General features: G+C 36.4%; 1 protein-coding gene across 7 annotated transcripts in view; it reads left to right on the top strand.

Annotated features, from left to right (window-relative positions):
- Positions 1-4,269, top strand: part of TFB1M (transcription factor B1, mitochondrial) — a 796,864-nt gene extending 792,595 nt beyond the window's left edge. For all 7 annotated transcript variants that reach the window (XM_044063432.1, XM_044063422.1, XM_044063418.1 and 4 more), the window contains one exon: positions 3,750-4,269. In XM_044063432.1, the coding sequence (XP_043919367.1) occupies positions 3,750-3,996 (247 nt within the window). In that variant the 3' untranslated portion in view covers positions 3,997-4,269. The remainder of the gene's footprint in view (positions 1-3,749) is intronic.
- Positions 4,270-12,575: the final 8,306 nt, after the last annotated feature.

The following is a 12,575-nucleotide window of genomic DNA, read 5'->3' as shown; positions in this document are numbered from 1 at the left end:
TGATGGACAGGTTGACAGACGAGATCAGACAGGATTCCCCATGGACTATGATGTTTGCAGATGACATTGTGATCTGTAGGGAGAGTAGGGAACAGGTGGAGGAGACCCTGGAGAGATGGAGATATGCTCTAGAGAGAAGAGGAATAAAGGTCAGCAGGACTAAGACAGAATGTATGTGTGTGAATGAGAGGGAGGATAGAGGAATGGTGAGGATGCAAGGAGTAGAGGTGGCGAAGGTAGATACGTTTAAATACTTGGGATCAATAGTTCAGAGTAATGGTGAGTGTGGAAGAGAGGTGAAAAAGAGAGTACAGACAGGATGGAGTAGATGGAGAAGAGTGTCAGGAGTGATTTGTGACAGACGAGTACCAGTAAGAGTGAAAGGGAAGGTCTACAAGAGGGTAGTGAGACCAGCTATGTTATATGGGTTGGAGACAGTGGCATTGACAAAAAGGCAGGAGTTAGAGCTGGATGTGGCAGAGTTAAAGATGTTAAGATTTGCACTGGGTGTGATGAGGATGGACAGGATTAGGAATATGTATATTAGAGGGTCAGCGCAGGTTGGAAGGTTTGGAGACAAAGCCAGAGAGGCAAGATTATGTTGGTTTGGACATGTACTGAGGAGGGATGCTGAGTATATTGGGAAAAAGATTCTAAGGATGAAGCTACCAGGTAACAGGAAAAGAGGAAGGCCTGAGATAAGGTTTATGGATGTGGTGAGAGAGGACATGCAGGTGGTTGGTATGACAGAGCAAGATGCAGAGGACAGGAAGAAATGGAAACGGATGATCCACTGTGGCGACCCCTAACGGGAACAGCCGAAAGAAGATGATATATATATATATATATATATATATATATATATATATATATATATATATATATTTACACACAAGTCACAATTTTGTAAGAAATATCACATCAGTTATAAACATCAAAGCAACACATACCCAACTAAAGAAAAATCATTTAATCCTATCTGACTTCAGCACAAGTATGCTGTTAATCCTTAATTTATCATTAACACCAGATTATTATGTGGCACTCAACCTAAGCTGCCAAAATATCTTTTTTACTTTCAAACAGTGACTCCCAATTCTCTCCTCTATCATTACTCAGTATCACCTCTTAATTAAAGAATAAAAACTTCTTAAAAGTATCACATTACACTGAATGTTTAAATAAGGCTTTTTTTTTCATTTTTATTTTTAACCTCAACACTTACTCAGTTTTGCCTGTATAAAATATTTCGCAGGACATGCATTGCTCAATATAAACCACCCTATTGGTATTCCAATTAAACTAACCGTTTCCACATAATACCCTAGGGTGGGCAACTACTGTAATATTTTTTCCTTCATAAATATAATGACATTGTGCACGTCCCACATTTATAGAGCCCAGAATTATTTCCTGTAACAAAACTATCACTTTCACAGTCTGAAATAGACTTTAAACAAATTGGGGAATATGGTTTCCATCCTACACATCCTTCTTTGGGTGTATGAGCAAAAGAAAAGAAATTTTTGTTTTGTTTTTGTTAGCCCTCAACACATAGGGTTTGGCTGCTGTCATACAGGACCCAGTGTTAGTTGGCTGCCAGTTGCACTGTTTTTGTCACCAAAAGTTTATAATGCCATATCCAGAGTAGTGTAGAACATTCCGTTGTCAGATTTGCTGCTTGTAGTGCATGTTTCAGTAAAGTTTCCATTGTGGGCGTCTGTTTGAACAGCTGCCTGTATATCATTGCAGAATTTTACCAACCACTATAGTTTGGGTCCCAATCCAAGGACTACATCCTTCAAGAGGGCTTTCCACCACAAAGTCACTGTTACATTTTCCAAGCTCTCTCCACCCATTTTTGGGGTTGTTTTGGGGGCACTGCTTAGGATTCTACCCATGTGTTTAAACATCTACAGAAAACCCTCAAAGTAACATATGTAACAGGTATGCAAATATACAATATGTCAGCTGATGATTGCACAAATCCTTTGCATTAATTGCTTTATTCCCTTTTTATTCCACATTTGCCTGGGATGTTTCATCTGCAACTTCTATCAGCAAAATATCTTGTAAGCTAACATTATGGTCAGTTGTGAAAAACAAGGTTATGAGTGTGCATGCAGCCTTTAATCATTATTGTAGTGATACCTTGTGAAGTGCAAATGCATGTACACATGCCTCAAGCAAAGGTGATTGATAGATTTATACCTTTTTCTTTTGGTATTGGTTCTACTAATTATCAAATATGCATCCTGCTGCTTAATTGGCCTATATGTTCCTCCTGGGGTGAGATGCATTTGTTTCCCTGGAGGCAAGGTTCAAGTGAGCCAGGAGAGGTGCAATCTTTCTTACATGGATCTGTATTTTTTTCTTTAAGACTCTGGCATCCTTTGCGCATTGCTAAAGCATCCAACAGGATTAACTTGTAGTGGGCTGGCACATTGTACATACATATCACCACATAAACATAATCAGTTGCTCTGAAACATCCCCCCACCACCACCACCACCATTGACAGCACCTCTGTACGATTCCCAGTCTCACCTAGAGATTCTACCATGGTAAGCATGCCCAAGTACATACCCCAATCCTCCCAATCGTACAGAGGCAGGCTGTCCCAGCCAAGCCATTCCTGTCCTCCTGTCATGCCAGCTCCAGTAACTCTGAACACCTTGGTTGTAATCAAGGTTTTTTTCATTCTACATCACTGGAGCTGACAAGGCAGCTGGAGGATTTTGACCCATGTGAAGGTCATAGAAGGATCTACACAAGTGCTTCACCTGCTGCAGGGGAACAATAAGACCAACCTATATGCTAAGTGCCTTTTCTTTTTCTTTCCTCTGGTGGTAAGAATGAAGATAATACTGAATCTTGCACTGACTGAGGAACATTATTGTAATTTTGCTCAGACACTAGATTATCTCAGAAGCTTTCAATTGTAACTCCCATTACTGGGATATAACTACCCAAAAATACTGAGTAGCACAAATACATGGGAATAACTAGTGTAGTACGTATGCAGTTCATATTGTGTGCGTGTTTGTGGTTGTTTGCCTCAACTGTGTTTGTAATTAGAACAACTAAATTTAAGATTGAGAGAAAAATGTCTTACTTAACGTTATTGATTCTTTTCACATTCATCATTAAACTCTTATTGCGTAAACCTGCATTTCTATGTTGGGCATTAAGTGTGTACTTTCTGTTTTAGCACTGCATTATCTTTGTACAAGATGTATTTTGCCAGCATTTTTAAAATCTAAATTTTGTTGTTAAAACCACTGAATGGATCATATATTATCCTGGCTAAGAGTACTGAAATGCTGTTGAGTCTGAATCCCCAAAATCTCCACTTGCTTGTTTGCTGTGTAAGTTAGACTAAGTTGCTTTCTGATCACTTCTGGGAACAAGTGTTGGCTTTTTGTTATTTTCAGGACTGTAAAAAAAGTAATGTAACTATTTTAATCACAAATAAATATAGAAAGGGAATAACAAATCACTACAGAATGCAAACTCATTATTTTCCCAATACCACTTTATCATATTCGGGGTCATAAGAAGCAGGTGTTTTTTCTTACAGTAATTGGCTGTAAGTTAGAGAACCAATCTGGACAGGATGCTAGTGTATCACAGAAAATAGGAAGAAGTTGTTTGCAAGGTTTAGCTTGAAATGTGGGTAACTAACCCAGTGAAAGCTACAGATGCTGGTTGACTTTAAATACTGATTTTATTTATTTATTTATTTTAAGAATCTTATTTCCAGAAGCCCAGCGATTACAGCTCACTGAACGGATGTTGTGCTCAGCTGATGTTAACCCAACATTACGCCCAACTGAACTTTCAATTATCCAGTTTAAAAACCTGTGTGATGCATATAGAACTCTGTGTGATGAAAATCCAGAACTTTTCAACTATGACTTCAGAGAAGAGCTTCGAATGAAAAGAAAATCCCCCAAAGAAACTTTTGCAGAAGAGGAATCTAGCTATGAAAATTAATAATAAATTTAGAAAAGGCAACTGCATATTTAAGGTTGTAATATGATTTATTGATAGTTAAGGATGTCAATAATTGAAACCAACAAAAATTATTAGTAATCAATTCTGATGTTTTTGTATCATCATTGTGTCTTTCTGAACTTAGTGAAAGGGATTTAAGATCATACCTTCTGTGAGTTTTACAGGAGTTTTCTGATAAGCTCTTGTGTGTCAACACAACATTGTTGGTACACATGATAATTCAAAATAAACATCATCCTGTTTTTAAACAAACACAGTTGTTGCTGACAGATTAATAAGAGCTGTGAAGTATTTGTCAGTACTTTTATGGGACAGTGCGGGCATATTTTATATGTTGTTATTGTTATTTATCACAGTAATATGGTTTATATGTTTTAACATAATTTAATTCATTTTGCTCACTCTTATGTGCATCACCCTGTAGTGGATTTGCAGGATGTCTTGAAATTACTGTCTGGGGTACAGGTTTTTTTTCAGTACTGCTTCATTCATAAGGTCATGCATGTACCCTCGTGCCATCAGGTAACAAACTGAGTGGAAAGTTTCACTTTGGTGTTAACTGTGAATTACTTATGCCAGTGTCAATCATTGCTGTCTCTTCTGGCTTTCTAGATAGTATAAAGGTGCTGATATGATTTTGTTAAGAGGGATCTTGTGTTTTGAATCTTCTGGAACTGTTTGAACACGTAACAGCAGCACCTTTTGAAAGGATGACTTTGCATTGTGGTTATTTTGTCCTTGCTAAGATATTGTCAGTTCATGCATAATTTAATGTGTGAAACAATGGTTAAGGAAAAAACATAACAAGTGAAGGTAGGATGTTGCCTGTCTTATCCCAGAAGTTGCTCTAGTGTCCTTCAGAGTTTGTACTGGGGCCAGTTCTTTTTGGACTGTTCATCTGAGACATAAATGTGAGAAATGGGTGTGGATTACCATGCTGACTGCAAAGTGGTTATCATAACCACCTCAGTGAAAGGTGCTGAAATTATACAAAACATACACAACTAATGTGGTAGTAATTACCTCATCTTTTAATGTCAGTAAATGACATCACTAGACCTGGAAAAAAGGATATAAACTGATTACAGAATAAATGCCAAAACAAAAAATTGACAACATTGTTAAAGATCTGGGGAGGCTGGTAGACAGTTTAAACTTTGACCAGTGTTATCTCTACCAAAGTTATGAATTCATATTCTGTAACCTATCCATTTCTATAGGAATTCATATTCTGTAACCTATCCATTTCTATAGGGCATGTGTATTCGCTAAGAAAGGTCTTTTCTAAAAGGCTTCAGGAGAGTTAGGCATATGTGCTGTGAAGAGTTTTTCTTGGCATTCTCACTGCATGTATTCATTAGATAGCATCTCCATTTTGCTAAACAGTACACCCCAAACCCATTACACAGAAGCAATATACAAATATAAATATATTAGTGATTGGTGACTCCATAACTAGACACACTCATTCTCTAGTCATGAGGCTAGATAAAACTAGGGTAACAATCAGCTGTCTTTCAGAAGCCAAAATTGCAATATTACAAGATCCCTGTGGACCCTCAAACTAGACAAATATCATTACAACATGGTGGTGGTCTATGTTGGGGTAAACAGCCTGGCATGCAAAACCCTGAGGGACATGAAGGGAGACATGACAGAGTTTTCCATGTATGTTGCAACTGCAAGAAAGACCTTAATATTGCATGGAATACTTCCATAACAGAGTGTTGAAGAAGTATAAAGAAAATATGGCTGACTTTAATAACTGGTCAAACAACTAATGTCATTCCAGGGTGATCCACTGTGTGTCAGCACAGAATGAGATGCTTGATAACTGTATTTGCCTTGCTCACTCCAAGGTTTTCACATAGTGGCAAAAGTTTTGCTGCCCCTATTGTTCCTTTTCTAGGCAGTGCCCAGTTAATGGACCTCCGAACCTAACTTCCCAAACAAATTAGCCACTGGCCATATCAAGCTTTCTCTCTCTCTCTACTCAGTACTAGAAGTCTAAACAACAAGCTGCTGGACCTTGAGGCCCTCCTGCATTTGAAGCACGTACATGTATGTGCAATTACAAATCTTGGTTTAAGAGCCATTGAACACTCCCTCAGTACCTGAGTTTTACGCTTACCACTCATTTAGACTTGATACACCATATTGCCTCAAGACAAATAGTTAGAGACCCAGAAGTGGTGCTTATAGCTATTCAAATTGCATTTTGCGGGGATCAACTATCTTATAAATCATACATGCTACAAGAGTTCCTCTGTGTCTCCAGAAAATCATAACATTCCTAAATATTTTTAATGAAATCTCTATAAGTAGGAATGCTGTTATCCCATGTGATTTTAACTTAATAAAGTGGGAAACCTTTTAACACCAATGTAAGATGCGCACAAAATGCTTAGATTATATAAACAAGAACCTCCTGAACCAGATTAAGGAATCCACTGGTGGACTGAATATACTTAACCTGATCCTAACAAACGTAGCATCTATATGTACCATCCCCAAAGTATTTTTCCCTCACTAACCAGAGGAGAAGTTGGGGATAGCAATTAATAAAGAGCTGAAGGATTGTATCTTGTAGGGGAAGACAGAGCAAGTCAGTTAAGGCTCCTATACATAGCACAAGTAGAAAACTATAATTCAAAGAGGAAAGGGATGATGATGAAACAGGAGAAACTCAAGTAGAGACTAGGATTACAGAATATTATATTCATAAAGTAGCAGAAGATCTTCTAAGAACTAAGCCAACATGGGAATGGAAAAAGGAAATTCTATCGATAGGAATGACTGCAGTTAGGAATACAGACAATAGGCAAGAGGGCACTGGAATTTATTGGAGAAAACTGGCAAAGGAACCAAGGTATTGGGAGTAAATAATTACAGAGAATGTGGTAATAGAATGGGAAGAGGCCAAGAATTTATTTGGACTGCAAGCTAAAGATTGCCTTTCATATCAGTAATTCATATCAGAGTACAGGCAAAGAGAAATAAATGGGGGTTCCTAAATGAAAGACCAGCACTGGTAGAGTTTTTAGTAGAATCTACAACAGAAGTTGCCATTAAGAAAGGAATAATTAGTAGAGTATATAAAATATTGCATGTTAGTACTGCGGTGGTGGTGCTGCGATAGCGTTGTCACCTCACAGTAAGACGTTGACCTGTTCGATTCTCAGCTAGAGCGTCTTCTTTGTGGAGACATGCGTGAATGGGCGTACCTTCATTGAAGGTTGTGCATCAGGGCTAGCAACTCGGCATGTAAAAATCAACTGCCAATCATTAGCGGACCGGAGTTCCGCTGTGGCAGCCCCTAACCGGAAAAAGCCGAAAGACACAACAATAGCATAAAATATTGCATGTTAATTATAAGAATCAATCAGAAGAGGTTAGGAAGGACTAGGAGGAGAGAATAGATAAGTAATTCGTAAAGAAACAATGGGGGATATATGTATGTCTCCCACATATGCAACAAAATCTATAACATTTCAGATCTTTGCCTGGAAGTGCTTACATATGTATTTTTATACCCCAAGCAGACTTCAAAGAATTTTTCCTCAGGTAGACAGCAAATGTTGGATGTGTGATTGGGCAGAAAGAGGTAACTGGCAACATATTTTCTGGGTGTGTAATGCATTGGTAGACTTCAAAGATTCCCTGCAGACTACTCTGTCAGAGATGTTGGGTGTGCAGGTTGGCGTGACTAGTGAAATGATTTTTTGAACTGTGATGCAAACTTGGAATTGCTTAAACATAGTAAGGCCTTACCGAGTCTAATTATGATGGCTGCCAAAAAAGCAATTACTAGAAAGTGGAAATCAGAGTCTAAACCAACTTTACTAGAAGTAGTGGAGATAGTAACAGAGATAAACCAACTGGAACTGGAATCTTTAGAAAAGGGTACAAATTACATAGGAAAAAATGGGATCAGTACATGTAAAGGAGGAACACGGTTTAAAAGAAGGCAGGATTTGAATGAGCTATGTAATAGTTGACTAACAGTGACTGGATATGTTAAAAGTGATGTATAATATTTTCAGCTACAGTTGTGTTGATTGGTTTGGAGTGTATAATGCTTGCAACTGAGATTGTGTTGCTATGGTTTATTGTCATTTATATAAATGTAACGTAGTCTGTGTCATAAATGATAATTTAATAAAGATGTTTCTTGTTAAAAAAAAAGTACTTCCCCTCACTGGTCAAGTCAGTCCTCAAACAAGTGTCCTCAAGCAAGTAACCTTCTCCATCAAAATCTCCATACTGTCAGAAGAAAATATTACAGAATTCAAGTAACTCATCATAGAATTGTAGGAGATTTATATGTTTAAAATCCCTAAATTCGAGTATATCTGTATCATCCATAATGTTGATACTACAAAGAGTTATACAGACAACTTCTAGTTGCACCTGGACAAATGTATTGACTTGGAAACCCAGCTACATCCAGACAAATGGGGAGGTTTAATATCAAACCAGCATGGTGGTCATGAAGCTTTAATAAACTATATATTAAAAGAGTGAAACTCCTTAACCTATATAGTAGAACAAAATACACCCAAGTTAAGGAGAACATCAGACAGCTAGATAGTAGACTAAAGAACATTATAAAATTAAGACGTCCCATGAACTCTCAGTAAATACAGAAGCCAAAGACAACTACAACTCCTGCTTTAGTTACTTCAGAAAAGTAAATAACAATCAACATCGCATAGAGCATATTCATGGTATAATGATAAAGTTTCTGAAACAAAATAACATCAAGGCACAACTTGCATATCCAGCTAAGATAAGAATACTGTATGCCAACGAGATGGGGATTTTTATTGACTTAGAGGAAGCCTCTTCATTTATTAAAACTCATAATGTGATTACTTTACCAGAAGATATGGATTGGATGTCACCTTCTCTCAAGAGAACAAAAGAAACAAATGTCTAGACAGGTGTCAAAAAGAAGAAGCAAAAGCCTGATACTGTTACAGCCAAATCTCTCAAAGCATCTACTATGATATGAATTGTTTGAACATTACTTTAAAGGACCAATTTTGCTGCTGGGAATTTTAAAACAAAGGTAACTAACTACTGGAATCTTTATCTATATTTTTTGAAAATAGATGACACATGAGAGTTTTCACATTACCTCAGGTATGTAAAACAGGGTACTTTTCTTTCACAGAAGGAGGGTTATATAGCACATAAAATATTTATACTGTAAATCAACATACATAGTTGTTGTTGTGTCTTTCGGCTTTTCCCGGTTAGGGGTCGCCACAGTGATTAGCAGTAGATATTTACGTGCCGAGTTGCCGGCCCTGGCGCACAACCTTCAACGAAGGTATGCCCATTCACGCATGTCTCCACACAGTATATGTGTATTTTCTCTTTTCTTTCTCTCTTTTCTCATTATTTATTTTAACTGCATCTTGTCTCCCTTTCTAAATTTTCTCCTATTTACTATACTAATATAGTCTGTATATATTTAATAACTCACTGTCTATACATAAATAATAGTCTAAAATAATCTAGTTTTAAGGTAGACTAATTTGAATAGTGAACTTAATTAATTGTCTTTGCAATATTTAGTAGATTAATGATAGTCACTGTTATGCTTATTGGGATTGGGGACATGTTCGTGATTAACTCTGAAATGTTCCATTTATGTACATATGTCCTTTGAATTATTTCCTTTTAGTATTAACAAATACATAAAAAAAGGAGGGAAAAATGTACTGTTGGTTAAGAGAAGTGAAGCTTTCTTCACATTCTATTTGCGTTGCCATAGCAACAGTAAACAATTGCTGCAGTTTCTAAGGACACTGTGAATCTGCGAAGTGCATTTAGCCTCACAGATAACAAATAATAAGAAAAAGTAATGTTTAGTTATTAAAATGAAAAACAACCTAAACAAGGTAAAATAAATACATAATAGGACTATTTGTATATATTTTATGATTTATCCTCATAGGATTACATATTCCTGGAAACACAACTGAAATGTTCCCAAACTACATGTGCACTGAAATGTAGCTGCTTCACAGCAAGAGGTTCTCCTGTTCGATTCTCGGCTGGAGTGCCTTCTGTGTGGAGTCTGCATATCCTCCCTGTGGTCGAGTGGCCTCCGAAAGACATGCATGAATGGACGTGCCTTCGCTGAAGGTTGGGCGTCGGGCTGGCAACTTGGCACCATAAAAATCTACTGCCAATCATTAGCGGACCAGAGTTCAGCTGTGGCGACCCCTAACTGGGAAAAGCCAAAAAGACAAACAACTCATTTTAACATGTTGATTCCACAAGCTGTCTGCACTGTAAAAGTTACATTTTATATGTTACTTGAAACTGACAGTCTCTAGAGCACATGAAAAGATACATTTTACTTTTTGCAACATGTTATTTTTGCATTTACCTTACACTATGTACAAACTCACTTGGCAACTGATAGCTATTCATTTAAAATATCAGTTTAAATATTAAATGTGCCCTTGAAATGCTATTGACATTGTGACAAAATATGTGAACTGTAAAATTAATGACTTGAAAGAAGTGAAGTAATGCATAGATTTCAAAGACTGTTCTTGACACTACAGTAAAAGTAAAAATGTATATTCACAAGGAAGTATTGAAATGTTTTAGTCTTCCAGTTAAAATAAGTTACTGTCAACATTTTGCAATATCAGAAAGTTTGAAGAGCTAGGAAATTACTATTCTTTGTCTTTATAATGATTATTAGACAGATGTTAGACTCTACTTAGTTTAATGAATTGTGACATATGTTTATGAGGAAAATTGGACTCAATTACTCACATTGGACTACACATTCCTGGAAACTCAACTGAAATGTTCCCAAATTACTTGTGAATTTAAATGAAACTGCCTGATTAATAAGCATAATTTACTTTAACAACCTGAATCCATAAGCTATCTGCTCTATATATGCTACATTATATATGTCACTTGCATATGAGTCTCTAGAGCACACGAAAAAATACATATTATTTTTGCAACATGCTATATTTGCGCTAACCGTACATTCTAAACTAACTCAATTGGCGACTGACAAGTTATTTATTTGAAACATCAGTCTAAATATTAATTGTGCCCTTGAAATATTGTTGCCATTTTGACAAAAAAAAACCTGAATTGAAAAAGGAATGATTTGAAGAAGTGAAGTATTGTACAGATTTCTAAGACAGCTGTTGACACTACAATATAAGTAGAAATGTTTACATGCAAGGAAAAATTGAAATGCTTTATACTTTTAGTTAAAATAGCTTATTGTTAACTTTTTGCTTTATCAGAAAATTTAAAGAGCTAGGAAATTATTTCTAATTTGTCTTTATAATGTTTACTAAAGTGATGTTAGTCACTGACTTGTTTAATGGATTGCGAGTCATGTACAAGACGGACTACTGAATGTTTCTGTTTACCTATGTTTGCTGAATTTCTTTTGTTAGTACTGGTTTAAAACAAGGGAAAGAAAGGGAAGGGAAATCTCTGTTTTTGGTCAAGGGAGGAGAGGCTCAAGAGTATTCTAACTGCCCCGAGAACTCTCTAACATGCTCTAAATACTATTTGATTAATACTTACATAAGGTAAGTTTTGATTACCATATAGGTACCTTCACATTCATTCTAGACCTGATGTGATTACCCATTCTGGAAGCAGGAAGTGCCCTGTGCAGGATGGGAATTGTCAGGGTGATCATAGGTCATTCTTAGACTCTGCTTTGTAAATCTGTAAATATGGAAGCAGGAAGTGCCCTGTGCAGGATGGGAATTGTCAGGGTGATCATAGGTCATTCTTAGACTCTGCTTTGTAAATCTGTAAATATGTAAAAGAACTGCACACTAGAATGTAGGGCGCCTCTACTCAGAGTCAGGATACCACTGATAAGCCATGTCTTTTCATAAGTGTAAGTTGAAGTTGGTGAGCTGAAGAATGGGAAAGTAAAGGAAGACAGTACACCTACAGTAAATCCATATTTCATTGGTAATCACTCATTGTCTCCTGTAGAGTTCTTTTAGTCAAATTATTTTAGTAATAATCTATTTGCTGTTGGCTTATTTAGTGTATGCTCCTCTGTTGCATTTCATTTATCCAGAATGACATATCTGGCATGTTTGGGATCTCTTAAGGGTAACTAAATATTGGATATTTTCTAAGTCAACATAATAATTGTTTACACTGCTAACATTCCATCCTGATATATAAAATACTATAGAACAATAGTAGAATAATATAGAATTTCATATCTCTTTTAAGAAAATTCTCCATATAATAATTTAACATATGGGGCTCAGTTGATATTGTTGGTTAAAGGTATGAGTGATAATCCAATAGATCTATCTTTATCTATTGGATTAGGAATGACTTTCATTCCATGTTTAATGGGAAATTCATATTTACTTGTATTTGATACTGTAGAATTGATGTTTTATAGAAGTACTTTTTTAAAGCCTGACCAGAATTTTACCCTACTTATATTTAAAGAAGAAAGAACATTAAATTACACTCCCAAGTTTACACACATAAAAATAACATCCAGTGTTATCAGAGAATAT

This window comes from Protopterus annectens, chromosome 1.part0, assembly GCF_019279795.1.
Source record: "Protopterus annectens isolate FY-2018-M chromosome 1.part0, PAN1.0, whole genome shotgun sequence".
In the NCBI taxonomy this organism is placed as follows: domain Eukaryota; kingdom Metazoa; phylum Chordata; order Ceratodontiformes; family Protopteridae; genus Protopterus; species Protopterus annectens.
This window is presented reverse-complemented; position numbering and strand designations above follow the sequence as displayed.